Source organism: Lygodium microphyllum, chromosome 19 (genome assembly GCF_053477565.2).
Source record: "Lygodium microphyllum isolate KBCC chromosome 19, Lygodium_microphyllum_v1.1.10, whole genome shotgun sequence".
NCBI classification, from domain to species: domain Eukaryota; kingdom Viridiplantae; phylum Streptophyta; class Polypodiopsida; order Schizaeales; family Lygodiaceae; genus Lygodium; species Lygodium microphyllum.
In genome coordinates this window covers 8,798,360-8,810,559 of record NC_141153.1, presented here as the reverse complement: position 1 = coordinate 8,810,559, position 12,200 = coordinate 8,798,360, and the positions used below count along the sequence as shown (strand labels likewise).

At 42.0% G+C, this 12,200-nt stretch overlaps 1 protein-coding gene across 1 annotated transcript in view; it reads right to left on the bottom strand.

Annotated features, from left to right (window-relative positions):
* Positions 1 to 8,337: 8,337 nt before the first annotated feature.
* ENOC (cytosolic enolase) overlaps positions 8,338 to 12,200 on the bottom strand; it is an 85,638-nt gene continuing 81,775 nt past the window's right edge. Inside the window, exons 8-13 of the mRNA XM_087699507.1 lie at positions 10,776 to 10,879; positions 10,555 to 10,656; positions 10,372 to 10,457; positions 10,201 to 10,287; positions 9,476 to 9,673; positions 8,338 to 8,953 (exon numbers count right to left, since the gene is read on the bottom strand). Of these exons, the coding sequence (XP_087555633.1) occupies positions 8,882 to 8,953; positions 9,476 to 9,673; positions 10,201 to 10,287; positions 10,372 to 10,457; positions 10,555 to 10,656; positions 10,776 to 10,879 (649 nt within the window). The 3' untranslated portion in view covers positions 8,338 to 8,881. The remainder of the gene's footprint in view (positions 8,954 to 9,475; positions 9,674 to 10,200; positions 10,288 to 10,371; positions 10,458 to 10,554; positions 10,657 to 10,775; positions 10,880 to 12,200) is intronic.

Here is a 12,200-nt window from a genome sequence, read left to right as displayed (position 1 = left end):
AAGCACCTTGCCAATCGCCCACATTGCCACGCCCCCTTTCTGAGTCAGGCTCTATAGTTGGCTCACGGCAGTCGTTACCTCAATTGTACCAGCATCGCATGTGCCGCAAGGAGGGTTGCAATATCTCAAGTGTATCTCCCCCTTTCACCAAATGCTTCTCTAATAGCGAGGCTAGGGCACCATCATCATTGTACTACTCATTTTTTGAGCCTTCGAAGCTTGACATTTTCCAACCCATTGAAAGGCTGATAGCCTCAACATATTGTAATGATTGTACTCAGGCAAAAAAAAAAAAGAGAGAAAAATGGAAAAAAAAAGAAGAAGAAAAGAAAAGAAAAAGAATTGAATGGAAAAATAAAGAGCACCCATGATCACAGCACAGCACCTAGGGGTCCTCAAATTAGGTACGTCTGGTGACCTTGGTCGACCGGCTTCGTCCCTAGTCCCCTAGCCCCCTACAATCACCCACAATTGTTCAGGGCACATCAAGGGCAAGACATACCTGGGAAGGTGGTCTCGCCTAGGGTTAGACCTGTCACCCTGACCCACTTGCACAATTTTCTTTTGCACTCTGCCTTAGTACCATTGCAATCAGTGGTGATAAGCACCGCATGATTGGCCATGAAAAGTACACCGCACTCATCAAGCAAGTCCAATGGTTTCCAGCTCCTGAAAGTGCGGTGTCCCTGTATTCAATTATGCTCCGTCGTGCAATCACAATGCAAAGGATGTTTCATATACCTTCACTTGTACTTCTTCTCAACACGGACAACTTTGCTTCATCCACGAATTGTTATGAGAAACTAGCCCACGGTCTTCTAACTATGTAATATCTAAGTATGCACGAGCACTTACATAATATCTGCACCAAAGTATATGCACAGTTTGGGTCCTCAAGTGCAGGACAATACTCTCAGCTTGCTTAGAGTTCGACCTGTCTCCCAAACTAATCAAATATGTCTTGTGCACGATAAGAAGACTAGCACTACCCCTTAGGGAGAGATCACACGAGAGGTTTTCAAATTGCAAGTATTGAAGCCTCCAACGAAATTCCAATCGCTCCTTATCAACACTCAACTTTGAATGCTTGTCCCTTACCATCTGACAAGCCCACAAGGAATCGTCATGCGCAGAATCCCCAACAAACCAACACTTGTGCTGGCCATCCATGCAATCCCCAACACAGCATGCCCTACCACCAACTCCAACAACCTTCCACCAACCACCTTGGCCACCAACAGGCCCCCAAGACCTTCTGCCGCACCACCACCAACACTCCTCCACGGAAACCACAGGCATCCTTGTCACCCACGTCTTCGGTGCATGCTACAGCCTGCTACCTACGACGGTGAGTGCCATGGGACTGGCAATCGTCTAGGAGGGGGGTAATGTTAACCCCAACACGAAGAAAGCAAAAGGAAGTGGAAAAGACGCAGGGCAAAGGCGGAAAAAAGGTAGCCCGACTGAAGAAAGAAAAGGAGAAAAGGCCAAAAGCACAAGGGCAACCTTAAAAGTCCAAAGGCAAAAGGGGAAAGGCGCATTTTAAAATAAAAAGGCGCACCCTGAAATCTTGTAAAAGATACCGGGCTCTCACCCGTGCGATTTGTAAATGTAGACGGGCGGTGGAAAGGAAGCTAGGAAGATAGAAGGACAATGGGAAAAAGGGCCTAGGCTATGGCCGGCCATGTAAAAAGGGGAAAAGGGGATGACCGCCCAAAAGGGATTTAGGGTTTTGTATATAAAGTTGAAAAGTGAATGAAAAGCTCATTCTTGTGTGTGGCCAAAAGTAGCTCTCCTCTTCTTCTTCTTCTTGCTTGCTTGAGCTTGTGCTTGAGAGAGGGAGTGTGAGTGTGTGAGGGAGTGAGTGTGTGAGGGTGAGGGACTGAGGAAAAGAAGCTCTCCATCGTCTCCTCTCTTCTCCTCTTCTCTTCTCTTCTCTTCTCTTGCTCGCGGCAATGGAGCTTGGAGCGTGGAGCTTGAGGATGGAGCTTGCTTGAAGCTTGCACTTGGATCGTGGAGCTACCGGAGTGCGCGGGAGAGGAGGTAACTCGAACGGCATCAAGGTAAGCTCACTACACCTGTAGATATGGATGGCGCGTCGGCTATGTGAGAGGTAGCCATTAGTGCTCGGCTTGGAACGCTTGAAACAATGAGCGGTTCGAGGGTCTTGGCAGTTGAGTGAAAGCTCCCACACCCTTCCAATCGGCACAAGTATTACTATGGCACAACAATATAGTTACCGATGGCAAGCCGACCTTTTCGTTGACGAGCTCAGGGAACTAGGGTTTGAAGGACAAGTGCAACAGCCACCACCTAAAGACCAGTCGGCTATAGAGCAAGCCACGGAAGAGGGGCCAGACTTTGAGCAAGAATTCGACAAAGAACAGCACAAAGAGCCTAGTCCGCCACTGCCTGAATTGCCACCGGAAGAGCCAGAATGGGCACAAATTCCTGAACACATGATAGCAGCCTGAAGAAGAAGGCAAGAGCTTGTGGAGCAAGCCCAGAGGAGAGTGAGAGTACAGCCACAGCAACTCCCTGAAGAGCCCATGCCGATACACAAGGATCCCTATACTGTCAACTGGTCTCAGGAGTTGACTATATGGTGACAACGGGAGTTCCAAACAAGACCGTTTGAGCTGTCCTTTTCTTATCCACGATCTTTGGACCGTGTTCTACCCCTGGAGACAGTGGCAAGAATCAACAGAATGGCTAATGACCTCGCCAACATATGGATAGAGGAGAGAAACATTGCGGTTACCAAATGGAGGCAGGAACTAGCAGATTATTGGCAGGACAAGGTGAACTGGGTTCCCAAGACCGTCCAAGGCTACGAGGCGCAGCCGAAGTGGAGGAGGATGATTTGGGATACCAAGTCTAATGCATGGACTGCTTTTTGTAGCTCATTGCCTGAAGAGCGGAACGACCCCACCTACATGCCTTACCCCCGCAGACATGGAGTCAACCATGACACGAACCTGCATGGGCCCCTAGACTTTCCAACAATCTACAATGTCAATGCACGGACTTCTGAGGGATGCTTGGTTTTTAGATTGGAGGATATCCTCCCATCCACCAACTGCTTCCTCGAGGATTTCTCCTCATGTCCAGACCCAGCATTTATAGTAACATGTAATTACCTTAGGCTCATTAAGTTCTTGCTTAAGAAAAAGCCTGCAGTTGAGGAAGCCCACATTCGCCCGCTCTTTTTTTATATCAACTTAGGCATCGATAGTCGTGCCATGGCTAGGCTCATGATGAGGGTGACCTTACTCCCCTCCTGCACGGAAATCCTAGAAGATATGAGCAAAACCGCTTCACGAGGTGTAACCATCCCTTTTTGTCATCAACACCTTTGAAGGTAAGAGCTAGCATCAAAGAATATATGCAAAGCCGCACATTTTTGACTAAGTGCCTGAAGCCACCTCGTGGACCATCCGAGGATGATAGGAATACAACATAAGAACTCTTTTGTATTCCAAGTTGTAGCCATGATCAATGAGTCATCCAAAAAAAAAAAGAGAGAAAACGAAAAAGAGAGAGAGAGAGAGAGAGAGAGAGAGAGAGAGAGAGAGAGAGAGAAAGAAAGAGAAAAAAGAAAAAATAAAGAGGCCAGTACTAGGAATGAAAAGAAAGAGGGCACTAGAGGATAAAAAGGTACAAGAAAGAGAAAATCAAAGGTTTGAGCTCCCCATGAAACATCTTGAGTGCCACATTCACTGCACCTAGGGTTTTCACCTAGCCCCTTTCCCACCTCACGCTTAGGGCACATGACTACCAGACATGTCACCCTAAGCTCTGCATCGCACCCATGACAATGCACGAACTGGGTCCTCAAGTGTGGGACAACACCATGGGCTTGCCCAAGCTTCGACCCAACTCCTAGTTCTACCGCCACATGCACTGCACGCACCACGGAGAGGCAGACACACCCCTTAGGAAGTGCACAACTTTACCTTGCAGGTTAAGATCGGGCTGTATCAAGGAGAAAGCACATCAACCAATGGATCCGCCCCAACACCATTTTCAATTTCAAGGGCAGATCTTTGTCAAGACACCTTTCCGGAAGGACCCAATTCAACACCATTTTCAATTTCAAGGATAAATTCCTCCAACACCATCCTAGACAAGGGCATGTATACAAACTCAAAAGGCCACCCGGCCACCAACACTACCACCTTCCAAGCTACCATCCAACATTGCCATGGGAGTGGCACTCGACTAGGAGGGGGGTAATGTTTACTGCAACACCAACAACAAGAAAAAGCGGGAAAATAGAAATATCTGAGAAGTAGGAAAAGGCGTAGGGCAGGCATGGAGAAGGCGCCCAAAAGAATAATAAGTCCAAAAAAAATCCAAAAGCATGGAAACAACTGTCAAAAGTCCAAGTCGCAACCACCGAAGTTTGAAGGAGTTAAAAGCAAGAAAGCACACCTTTAAATGCAAGGGTGCTCTCAAGCTACCATCCAACATTGCCATGGGAGTGGCACTCGACTAGGAGGGGGATAATGTTTACTGCAACGCCAACAACAGGAAAAAGCAGAAAAATAGAAAAATCTGAGAAGTAGGAAAATGCGTAGGGCAGGCATGGAGAAGGCGCCCAGAAGAATAATAAGTCCGGAAAAAATCCAAAAGCATGGAAACAACTGTCAAAAGTCCAAGTTGCAGCCACTGAAGTTTGGAGGAGTTAAAAGCAAGAAAGCACACCTTTAAATGCAAGGGTGCTCTCAAATCCTTGTAAAAGAGCACCAGGCTCCCTCTTGTGCAAATTGTGAACTTAGAAGGGCGGTAGAACTAGCTAGGAAGTGAAAGAATGGAGAAAAAGGGCCTAGTCCATGGCTGGCCATGTAAAAATTGAGGATGACCCCCCGTGGAAAGTAGGGTATGTATATAAACTTGAAAAGTGAATGAGAAACTCATTCTTGTGTGTGGCAAAAAGCTTCTTCTTCTTCTTCTCTTTTTCTTTCCTTCTTGCTTATGCTTGAGGGAGGGAGTGAGTGAGTGTGAGGGATCGAGGAGAAGAAGCTCCCCGTCTCCTCTCTTCATCTTCTTCTCTTCTCTACTCTTCTCTTGTCTCTCGCGGCTATGGAGGATGGAGCTTTTTGGAGAGGGATTGAGGTTACTTGAGCTTGCCTCAAGGATCGTGGAGCTACCGGTGTGCAGCACGGGAGAGGAGGGTACTTGATCAGGCATCAAGGTAAGCTCACTACACCCCATAGGTAGGGAGGGCGCGTCGGCTATGTGAGAGGTAGTCATGGCCGCTCGGCTTGAAATGCTTGACCAATAAGCGATACGTAGGTCTCGAGGATTGAGTTTGTGGCTCGAGCTTTATTAAACTTTTCTAATTTATAGTATTTTCTTTCTTTTTTTGTTAGATGGCTCAAACAGTTTTTGATTATTATCATGCATCACCTTACCAAATCAAAATTCAAGAGGTATTACACATTGTGGCTATAGATGACATAATCCGTAGAACTCTAGCTAGAGTAATTGAAAGACTACCAGATGATGGATTTACTAATGGAAATACTTCTTTGTATATAGAAATTCTATATTTTGGATACTTTCAATGCTGTTATGTTAAACAAACAAATGATGATTACTTCATATCCCGCTCCCACACTAGCCGGATACCAAATGATTGGAGCAAGTGGGGAGTTCCAAGATTTGCCATATTTCGTTACTTTGCACTAGTTCCATCCAAACTCTGCTAATTGCTTTGCGAATATTAGAGGTTCGTCCCACATGCCCCTAGATAATACTTACTCATTTTCTTCATAAATGCTTTATTGTACGAAATTGATAAATTTGATATTATGTCTTCTAAAATTCTTTTTCATTTTCAAGTTTTGCAACATAGTCTGGAAGAGGGCATGTGTACAAAGAGCACATAATAATGTAAAGGCTCCATTAAGTGATCCAATGGTACGCATGCTAGCAATGTCAAATACTCTATCAAAAGATTTCATTTTGAAGGCTATCACTACAAGATATAGGCCTTATACCGACGTTAAAAGCGAAGAGAATGTTCATAAAGAAATTTTCCCCCGTTGTTGCAAAAAACATCGTTATTGGCGACGCCATAGAACAGTCGGTATTAGCGTCGTTATCAACGTGACTAATTGCGTCGGTATCAGTGTCGCAAAATGCGACACTGATACCGATGCAAATAGCGACACTGATAACGATACTTTGTGACGCATTTTGCGACACTAATAGCGATACCTGCAGTAAATTTGCGATGATAATAGCGACACTAACAGTTATATTTTGTTTTCTTTCCAGCACTTCATTACAAATCGTGATCCCGTCGGCCTTGAGACTCGATATGGAAAGATGCACGGTCTCACTGCATTGATCGACTGATTGTATGGACACGGAAGCCCTGCAAGTCACTCATCTTTCTTGTCCGTAGTTACCATGTTTAATTAGAATGCATTATTGTATGGTGGACTGATGTGTAGTTGTTTCTTTATTTGAAGAGTCCATTTGATGCTCCTTTACGGCGGGATGAGGTTTCGGATGGCGATGATCTATAGCTCGCCCTTGGATCCCTGGAGCTCACACACCCTTCATTTTTTGTCACATGATCTGTGTAGACATTTTCTATGTAGTAGTAGTATCTTTTGTTCCTCGTGCTATTCAAATTTTTGCTTGTTGGACCCTCCGGAAACATCTCTAAATGTTGGTTAGGGTTGCTTCCACTACTCAGCTTGCTTCACTCATTCTCAATTTTTTTGCAAGCTCAATTTTCCCACTACAAAATTGGAAAATAGTTTTGGACATATGACATTGTTCCATCTATCTAGAGATCCTACCTATATTTCTTTGATTGGGTACAATATTAAGCATTATCGAATCTTGAAATCTTACTACCATTGGAGTTCACAATGTGGGCTCTCGAAATCTTACTATCATTGGAGTTCATTCTACCAGATACATGTATTTTTTCCCCAAAGATCACAATGATGATGTTTATTTGTCTTTCGAGATCCTTCTATTAATACATATACAATTGCCCAAAGATCAATATAGTAACATTTATTTGATTGCATGTATGTTGATGTGATAGACCAATAACAATATTTGCTCTTTTCTTTTTTATGTGTTATTCTCACATTGAACCTAACACCTTTTCAACATTAGTATAATTCATTCACATGGTTTCAACAAAAAATGTGAGTAACGAATCAAAGTCTCATAGTTTTAACATGGTCTTGTCAACAATCATGTACTTTTGGTTTAACCATAAATTGAATCAATTAATAAGGCATTAAAGCTATTATCCATTAATATTAAGCTTTTACTAATTCATGCTTCACATATGCTATAGCCATTTTGTTATTTTCACGAGTATAAAATGTCTCTTGCTTGCCCTAAAAAGTATGCTAAAACATGTTTCTTCCATTGGCCACTTGTATGAGAGGGCAATTTTATGACACGCTAAGTGGCTCTTCCAAAGTCCTCTTTAGTTGCCATTTTGTACAATAAGGACAACCGAATAACATATACAATGATTCACCCTTGCTATCAAAAGGTGAGGGCAATCCAAGAATAGAATAAGAGGTCTTTTGAAGCCCTCTTTAATTACCATGTGGTATAGCATGGCATAGAATGCACAAATAATGGACAATGAATTCCCCTTGCCATTGGAAGAGGAGGGCAATCCAAAAACAAGGTAAGAGAAAGGCCTTTTAAAGCCCTCTTAACTTGCCATGTGGCATACAAAGGGAAAGACCAAACAAGTTATATGATGATTTTTACCAATTTTCTTAAGGCTTTTGAAATGACGTACCTTGCGTTGCATGTGGATATGGCATTAGCTGCTGCTTTCCATCTTTATGCTTGATCGTGTCAACTTTGGTTACCCAAAACCACTCACTTGGAGTTATAAAGGTCACGTTTTGGGCAAAAGGAACGTGGGTTACGGTATATGAAATTTATTTGAATGCAGCTTTAGCGAGGTTAAAGTGCATGACGACCTTTTTGACATGTCTACTTGAATTAGGATCGGGCCTTTCATAGGAATAGGCTCCGCATTGCGCAATGGCCTCTACATGTATGGAGGAACGAGCAATGATCAAAAGAGTAAATCTGCACCGTAATCAGGTTACTACGTGATGACAAAATACCAATTGCCAAGACATGCATATCAAAGCCCCGTTACCAATGCTGATGCAATTGGGTATCTGAAGCATAAGATCCTCAAAGTTAGCTTGTGCAAAAAGGCATGCGGAATGCAAAAGAAGGTGAGAAAGAATGACTTGGAGGCAAACCATCGCACATGCGAGCCAAAATTGTGATTTAAACAAAAGTAAAGCTCATTTGTTAGCTGATCATTGTTTCCCGGAAAAACTGCAGTTAATTTAGTGCGTAAACAGCGTTGCAGCAAGCAATCCTTGTGATCTTGTAATGGAGAGTTTAATTGGATGGCGTACAGCTAACTTCTCTCACTTCTTGCAAGAGGATCAACAATTGCAGTCGACTACTGATTAAAATGTCTTAATTCTACACATAATTCCAAGAGATCGTGACATTCTAATATGATAACTCGTCCGCACAGACAAATATAGCATGCGAACATCCCTAAAAAAGTCCATTGCAAATCATTGGCTGTAAATCCGGCTGTACATCCTGTTCACTCTCGCATGATTTCTTGAAAATGGCGTGCTTTATGCAATTAGCTCACCTTCTGCTTATTATCGCATGTTTGCTAAATCTCAAATGATAATGCTACAGTATTGAGCCCATGTTGGGTGCATGTTTAAAGATATCCTCGTCTTCTGGGCTTGATAATTCACGGAGCGAATATCTATCATATCCCACCTTCACTAAAATAGTTTGCATTTCTGTGCCTCATCAAAATTGTACGTCCGTAAAATTAGTCAGATGGACGCCACTTTTCTCCTGCATAAATTGCATTTTCTCCAAGAGCCTCTTCAATCCGCAAGAGCTGCATCCAATGGAATGGTGATTGAAGTCAGAACATAAGATGCTTCAACTGGCACTTCCAAGATATAACTTTAAACATCGGTTGGCAGAAAGTACATATGAGATGCTTAGAAGTTAGGGGCTTCGAACACTGAAGCGCACATCCACAACCCAGAAACTCCTTTTAGCTTTCAAATCATTATCTGTCTTGGTGGGACATGTGAGGGACAGCCCTAGATGGTTCTAAGAACGTTTAAGACTACATTTCTGGGACAGACCATTCCACTGTAAGTGCGGTAATGAGAAACTCACACTCTTTAACTATCGACTGTAACAGAGGGTGTCAAACATAAACAAAGCATTTCAGTTGCCATTGTCAGAACTGAGCTTCTTGATTAACGACCAACTCAATACCCATTTCCAAAAAGTCAAAAGGTCAGGTTATGTGTCTCAGAAGACAGATTAGGTTATGTGTCTCAAAAGACAGATTAGAACTCACATTCACGTGTTATATCATATGCTGGGATATATGATGAGTATGTACCTGGTTATATTTAGCAAGGCGCTCACTTCTGCACGGGGCTCCTGTTTTTATCTGCCCAGTTGCCAACCCTACTGCCAGGTCTGCTATAAAGGAGTCCTCAGTTTCACCACTCCGGTGAGATGCCATAACTCCCCAATTTGCATCCTTTGCCATTTTTACTGCTTCAATAGCTTCAGTAACTGTTCCGATTTGATTAACCTGACAAAATCATTGAACATGGAAGTTTTACATTTTAATGAATAGACACAGCTACAACTTGTTATGACAGCGGCATGTAATGCATAGGTTTTTCCTTTGCTGCACCAGTATCCCTGGACTATGGCCCTGAAATTACTGCACAAGTATATAAATTCTTTTTTACTCTGCAGAATGGTTTTATAAAAAAGATACATGTGACTCAAAACTACCTTACACAAATATAACAAAGTTTCACAAATGGAAGATTGCATTAACTAACACATTCAATCGCCAAGTCCAATAGCTCTAGCTCAATGACAACTTAGCAATTTTCGAATATCCCTTCTTTGCACAGTTCCCATGCACAAAGAAGTGGGCAGCAAAGAGGTGTAGTCTAATAGGCAAAAGACTACTGATTGTGCAGTGCCAGGTGGAAGCTTCAGTTCAAAGACAGGAAAAGAAAGATTCTCGTACACAAGTATGCAGTGTTTAATGGTGATACAGCTTGATTTTCTGCAGTGTTTGTTCTTGAAGCAACGAATAATTACCTTTAACAGTAGCGCATTGCAAGCTTTCTGTTCTATTGCTTTGGCAACACGTTTAGGGTTTGTAACAAGCAAATCATCACCAACCACCTTTCGAGCAGGAAAACCTTCTGTCAGAGTACATATGATGGACAAAAACGTCTACAATAAGCATTATTGAGAGAAACTACCAACCTGGCAGGCCCCTGAAGACGTTAATGTTTTAGTACTCTCCCAGTCATCTTGATCAAACGGATCTTCTATTGACACAATCGGGTAATCTTCAAGAGAATAACAAGGTTAGCACTTCGCATGAGAAGAAGATCCCACCAAACAAAACATAAGATAGCTTTCCACACATACTAAAAGATGAGCTACCTGCACACAACTCTTTGTATAGATTTATCATCTCAGCACCAGTTTTCTTTGCAGAATCAGTATTATTTGGTGTTTTGAAATCCAGATCATACTTTTTGTCATCTGTAGACAATAAAAACCACGCCAATCAACCTTCATGTAGTGTTAGTGCAGTAAAAATTTGATAAAATCTAGAACTCAGAGAGCATGATTAGAACTGACTTAACTCAAAAGCTCTTAACCTGTGAAGAATTCACTTGCAGCAACGTCGATTCCAATCTTTATCTTTCCAGAATAACCTGCCTTATTTATCGCTTCCATAATGAGATCCAAGCCTTCTCTAGCACTGTGCTATCAGGTGGAAACAGCTTAATCTCTCTCTCTCTCTCTCTCTCTCTCTCTCTCTCTCTCTCTCAATGGGTATTTATATTAATTACAGAAAGAGTACAGGATAACAACATTACAAAGCGCAGGGTATATATCTCTTTGTGTGTGTGGCCAAGCACACCTTTTCAAAAAAAATTCAAACCACAGTTCATCTCATAAATGTTCGATCACAGAAACTTCATGACAAAATCTTACCCCAAAGAATCAATAGTGGCAAAAGCACATCCATCATAGTCAAGGGAAACGGGAATGGAAACAGAAACATCAAATCTCCTAGCTAAAACTTAGAATACAAGTTTCATACTCAAAATCAAGGCTTTCTAATTTCCAAGCTTTAAAAGAGTTCTACAAAAGGTGTAAGCTCAAAGGAGCTTTCTAATGCATACAAGGATTTTGGACATAATTAATATGTTGATTGCAAAGAAGGAACAATTGTAAATAAGAGCAAAACCATACAAGAGAGCGAGTGAAAACTAATTATGATCTATTAGTTTCTCTTCCTCTCTGTCCCCCTCTTCCTCATCCATGTCATCGCCTTCGGTCGCTGTAGACAAATCCTCTTCATTATCATTATCATCCTCATTAACGAAGAAGGTTGAAATGGATCGAGACGACTCTATCATTTTAAATGATTAAACATTTAACAATTTAAGCTTAATTAATGAAACATTTAACATTTAAACATTAAATATTAAAAGACTATTAAATTAATGTTATGAGTTTTTAAAAAAACGCTACATTAAAACGTTACACATTTAACAATAAGACATTAATAATGCTTAAAGAGCATGACAATGAAAAAGTGTAAAGAATATGAGATTAATAACACTTTGAATGCTACATTTAAAGCATAAAGAACATGACAATTAATAATGCTATGTGTAAACAAGCGTAAAGAACGTGACAATTAATAATGATATGTTTAAAGCCTAAAGAATATACTACATTTTGCTAGAAACATTTCAGGCTTTTTGGGAAACGGGGCGAACAGAAATGTTTCCCCAAGGGGAAACGCCACATGGCAGCCGTTTCCCCAAAGGGCAAATGTTTCGGGCAGGGAAACATATTTCGGGTCGTCCTCCACACGTTTGGGCATTTCAGGTCCTATTAAGGGGCGTTTCCCGCTTCCATGGCATCCATATAAGACAAACCTAAATCACCTACATGGCAACGAATCATATAAAGATTGCTGCAGCAAGTGATGAAAGTAGTTGTAGATCTGAAACAACTGAACATCCATTGATCCATGATTCCTTCAAGTCCAGAAGGTGGACAAAGCC